Source organism: Nanorana parkeri, unplaced genomic scaffold, assembly GCF_000935625.1.
Source record: "Nanorana parkeri isolate BGI_ZX_2015 unplaced genomic scaffold, ASM93562v1 scaffold926, whole genome shotgun sequence".
NCBI lineage: Eukaryota > Metazoa > Chordata > Amphibia > Anura > Dicroglossidae > Nanorana > Nanorana parkeri.
Window position 1 is genome coordinate 303,344 of NW_017307194.1, and position 5,651 is coordinate 308,994.

At 49.8% G+C, this 5,651-nt stretch overlaps 1 protein-coding gene across 1 annotated transcript in view; it reads right to left on the minus strand.

Moving 5' to 3' along the window:
- Positions 1-191, minus strand: part of PPP2R2A (protein phosphatase 2 regulatory subunit Balpha) — a 46,783-nt gene extending 46,592 nt beyond the window's left edge. Inside the window, exon 1 of the mRNA XM_018566234.1 lies at positions 31-191. Within this exon, the coding sequence (XP_018421736.1) occupies positions 31-37 (7 nt within the window). The 5' untranslated portion in view covers positions 38-191. The remainder of the gene's footprint in view (positions 1-30) is intronic.
- Between the last annotated feature and the right edge of the window lie 5,460 nt (positions 192-5,651).

Below are 5,651 nucleotides of genomic sequence, written 5' to 3' on the forward strand. Positions count from 1 at the left end.
CATGTTCCCCGCCCGGCCCCCGTTTCTTACCCGCCATGCTGCCCCTGGCCAGTGCAGGTCCCGGGCTCCAGATGGAGGCGGATACCGGGAAGGCCGCTGCCCGGGGCGGGAGGACCGGACTCACTGACGCCGCGGCTTCAAGATGGAGACCGATGGCACGGTTGCGTCACTGGGCAAGGACCGGAGGAGGGGCTTGGATGGAGAGAGGGCGGGGCTGGCTGCGGTGACAGGAGAGGAGCTGTGTGTGTGTGTGTGACATGGAGGGGAGAGGAGCTGTGTGTGTGTGACATGGAGGGGAGAGGAGCTGTGTGTGTGTGACATGGAGGGGAGAGGAGCTGTGTGTGGTATATAGAGGAGAGGGCACAGGATGTGTGACATGGAGGGTGGAGGGGCTCCTCATATCAGACATGGAGGGGAGAGGGGCTCCTGACGTCTGACATGGAGGGGGGAGGGGCTCCTGATATTGACATGGAATGTGGAGGTGCTCCTCATATCAGACATGGAGGGTAAATGGGCTCCTGATGTCTGACATGGAGGGGAGAGGTGCCCTGCATGTGTAGGGGGCATGGAGGAGAGGAGTGCTCTGGATGTCTGACATGAAGGGGAGAGGAATTGTTGATGTCTGCCATTGGCGGGAGAAGTGCCATAAGTGTGTGACATGGAGGAGAGAGGAGCTCCTGATGTCTGAAATGGCAGAGAGGAGGGCTCTTGTGGGGGAACATGAAGGGGAAGACGTGTTCTACATGCCTGAGTTGCCACCTCGCTAATAACCTTTTGGACCCCTTACAGTCCGGCTTTTGCCCCATACACTCCACTGAAACCGCCCTCCTAAGGGTTCGTTCACACCATAGGGCGTTCCGGTCAGAATCGGGGCCGGCTCACTTTTTTGCCGGGCTGGAGGGGGCGTGACGGGCCATTGAAGTGAATGGCACCGTAGTCACGCCCTGCGGCCGCAATGTGATCGCCCGCACGGGATTGCAAGGGACATTGTGCCTGCGGTGCGATCGAAATAGTGCTTGCAATATGGTGTGAACGAACCCTCGAACTCACCAATCACCTACTAACTGCTAAAGCCAATGGCCACTCCTCCTTACTCTTGCTATTAGACCTTTCTGCTGCTTTTGACACTGTTGACCACCCGCTCCTCCTCAAAGAACTCCACTCGCTTGGCCTACAAGACTCGGCTCTCTCATGGTTCTCCTCCTACCTATCTAAGCGGTCCTTTAGTGTCCCCTACAAATCTAACTCCTCCCCCCTCTTTCTGTAGGGGTCCCCCAAGGCTCTGTCCTTGGATGCCTTCGCTTCTCCATCTACACCCCCTCCCTTGGTCAACTAATAACCTCACATGGCTTCCAATACCATCTCTATGCCGATGACACTCAAATCTATCTCTCTACTCCGCAACTCTCCCCCTCAGTGTCCTTGCGTGTCACTAATCTACTGACTGACATATCCTCACATTTTCCCTTGAGATTGATAACACAACTATCCATCCCTCCCCCCATGCTAAGGTGCTAGGTGTCATCCTTGACTCAGACCTCACCTTTCTTCCCCATATCCAATCACTATCCAAATCCTGTCACCTTCGTAACATCTCCAAAATACGCCTCTTCCCCTCCAATGGAACCCCAAAACGACTCATCCACTTACTTATTATATCTCGTCTGGACTATTGCAACTCCCTCCTCACTGGCATACCTCTACACAGGCTATCCCCCCTTCAGTCTATAATGAATGGAGCTGCTAGACTCATTCACCTAACCAACCGCTCAGTGTCTGCAACCCCCCTCTGCCGATCCCTCCACTGGCTTCCATCCCCCACCCCCCTCTTCCGATCCCTGCACTGGCTTCCAATAGCCCAAAGGATCAAATTAAAAATATTAACAACCACTTACAAAGCCATCCACTACTCTGCCCCGGAATTTATCTCCAGCCTGGTCTCAAAATATCACCCTAAACGTCCCCTCCGCTCTTCCAAAGACCTCCTGCTTTCCAGCTCCCTTGTCATCTCCTCCTATGCGCGCCTCCAGGAGTTCTCTAGAGTCTCTCCTATCCTCTGGAACTCTTTACCCCAACCTGTCCGTATTGTGATTGTAATGTCTTCCTTATATTGTAAAGCTCTGCGCAAACTGTTAGCGCTATATAATAATGTGTGGGGGGCATGGACAAGAGGGGGACTCTGGGTGTCTGACATGGAGGACAGTACAGCTCTTGATGTGTGACACGGAGGGGAGAGGAGGTCTTGATGTCTGACATGTAAGGTAGAGGAGGTCTTAATGTGTGACACGGAGGGGAGAGGAGGTCTTGATGTCCTCCTGTGACCCTTAGGAGAACTATGGGGAAAAACACTTACCCCATCGTTCTCCTTTAAGCTGGAAAGACTAGCCACCCCCATCCTTAAGGTCAAGAAGAGATCTTTTTGTTACTCCTAAGGCCAGACCTGTCAGGGTTCCACCCTGACTTAACTGGTTTGCAGCATTCTGGCTTGGCTGTCATTCCACCCACCTGTCATTCCTCTTTTCTCTGAGCAGACTGTGTAACGTTACTCCCAGCCTCCCTCTTATGGCCAAACAGGAGAGCATCATCTGAGAGAGCCAGATGGGAGTTTGCTGTCTCTGAGTGATGATGTCGACCAACTCACTATTTAAACTGCTCAGTCCAGTCTGACCTTGCGTGGTTTTACCTGCTAGTGCATTCCTCCTGCTCGAAGTATCCTGATTCCGTGTATGACCCGATCCTGTCTGATGCTCTCCTCTGGTTCCTGCTCCTGGCTTGTTCCTGACGACGCTCATCTCCTGAACTGGCTTATACTACTACCCGATCTGGCTCCTGACTCTGGCTTGTTCCGGCTTATGATTTTTGCTTGCTCCTGTGGACACTTTTTTCTTAATAAAGTATTTTTAACTTAACACCTTATGTGCCTTGTTTGGTTTTCAATATGCTCTGACAGGACCTAAGCCCAAGGGGAGTCCACTTTTTTGCTAACCTGGGCCGCTAAATCCCCCAAGCCTGTAGACAAGTCAAGGGAGTCAAGTCTGTTAGCCTTGAGGACACCCAGTCAGGGAGCATCTTCGATGCCTGGGTATTGGATGTGGTTCTCAAGGGCTACTAGCTAGAGTTCAGCTTTTTTGCTCCTCTCCACTTCATGTCTTCCAGTCTCCTTGTGTCTGATTTTGCTACTCTTGGGGAGTTTTTGGCTCAAGATGTTGTTGCCCATGTCCCCACAGCAGAATGGTTTTAAGGCTTTTGAACCAACCTTTTATCTGTCCTCAAACCAAAAGGGGGTATCAGCTTGGCTTTGAACAACCTAAATGCCTTCATTGGGCTCCAAGAATTCTGCCTGTAATCCACCAGATCTGTCTCTGCTTCCTGTCCTTGATTAACCTTTTTTATGCTCCGGTGGACATCAGGAATGCACACTTGCAGGTCCCCATTTACTAGAGCATCAGTGCTTACTTGGCTTGCTGTGAGCCTCGAGCAAGTCTGAGCACTGCCATTTGATCTGTTTTTCACACCCATAGTATACACCAGAGTACTCTCTCCTGTGATAGCCTGATTATATTCCCAGGGTATCCCATGTGGGATGTCTACGTGACTTCAACTCAGAGTATTACCATCGTTATGATGTGGATGGCATGGACTATAAAAAGGTTTGGTTGATATTGACTCTTCTAAACTCAGCCCTTGACCTGATGCATTGCTTCGAGTACCTGGAGCTTGTCCTGGACATGGTTTAGACCTAGTGTTAGGTCCTTCTGCAAGAGAAATTTCAAACTCACCTTTCACAAATTTGAAACTGTACGTTCCAGGAGCTGCCTGACTCTGCAAGTCTGTATAAGAGTCCTGGAGCTGATGGTAGCCTCCTTTTAAGGCAGCTCCATTGCTCAGCTCGATTCTGGCCCCTACGCTTGTTGTTTTGTCATCCTGGGATGACTCGCTTCGATCTTCAGTTAAGTCAACTAGCCTAACACTGAGGACAGGGTGTTCTTTGGTCTGGTGGCCAGTCCTGGAGTTGAGTTAACCCTTTCTCCTGAACCCCTAAAGATCCTCCTGTAGAATGTCAGGCTGCAGAGAGGTCCTTGACACCTTGTAAGTGCAGGGTACTTGGTCACCAGAGTCTCCCAACTAAATCCATCTCCAGCTCAACATTCAAGAGGAATAAGTGATATGGTTGTCACTGTAATGTTAAACCAGCCAGTTGGGGGGTCATTCAATCCAGACTCCGGTGGACAATGCCATGACAGGAGCATTCATACTTCAGAGAGGAACCAGTCGTGTTACCACAGCAAGAACAGTAGAAAGAATCCTGTCATGGGCAGCAGAACTTCATGTTCCGTTGGACAGTTGACAGGCAGACTTCCTCTTTTGTAAGGGCCTGGATTTGGGAGACTGTGCCCTATAGCTGTATATGTTCCAGGAATTGTGTCACAGGTGGGGGACTTTAACTTTCTGGACTCCAGATTTAACAGACACACTGGACAGATTTGTCTCCAGGTACAGGATCCACTGATGAAGTAGTGAATGCTGTGGTAGCTTCATGGGGTTAGTACAGCCTGATCTACACATTTTCTTTCAACCCCTTCCTCACCTGCTCAACAGGACTGAGATGAAGAGCATTCCATTGATCCTCATAGTTCAAGGTTAGTCCAGTTGGCTGTGGTACTGTGATCTGCAAGACTACTGCTGGATGTTCTATGGCCTTTCCCTGACAGTTTGGATCTTTAGTCCCATGACAGATTTCCCATCCAGCTTCAAGGTAACTGACTTTAAATAGCATGGCTGTTGAATCCCTGGTCTTAAGGGATCTTAATAAATCGGTGATTCTTGAACAAGAAAGTCATAACATACAGGGGTACAGGTACTGTTAAAAACTAAGACCACACAGGGACTCATATACACACATGCACACACAGACACACAAAGGTTAAACTTGATGGACCTGTTTCTTTATTCAACCTCAATGTAACTATGTAAGGTTTTACAAGCCAGCAACTGATATTATTGAACAGAATGAAATTACGATTTGAGAGATACCAACATATGAATGGTATGCATATTCTCCTTAGTAGATGCAATGTGTCCCTTCAGCACCTTGTAACATAGGCATGTTTGGTGTCTAACTGATTGTTATTTTCCTGTACATTTACCTACAGGATGATCCAAATCACATTGGCCATAAAAAGGGATACTGCCAGTCTCTGGAGATGTTAAGCTCTGGGATTTTCCCCTTGTAATGTGGATGCAAAAGGGTGGCCAATCAGTAATGGTGCCTCTCTTTGATGGCCCAAATCACACCTGGGATTTGAACCCATCTGCCACAACTTTCAGGAGGCAGAGGAACCCTAGTACCCAGAGTTGGTGAGGACAAGTTTTCATCAACCATCTTCCCCCACCTACTAACAATTTCCTGCCATCCTCCTGCCAGGGGTTAGCAACCTCTGAGTCTGCCCCTGCAGAGCTTACAGAATCTCTGCCCCAGTGTGGCTCCTGTCCCCCTGGGATAACAACTGAAAAGTAATGTGACAGCTTTATGCCTGGGCATTGCGTAGCCTCTTGGTCACTTAGGGGGGACTGGTGGTTCTAAGGACTCACCTAAGTAGGCTATTGATAAGGTGGGGGGGGGGGGGGGGGGGGGGGGTGGGGGGGGGTAG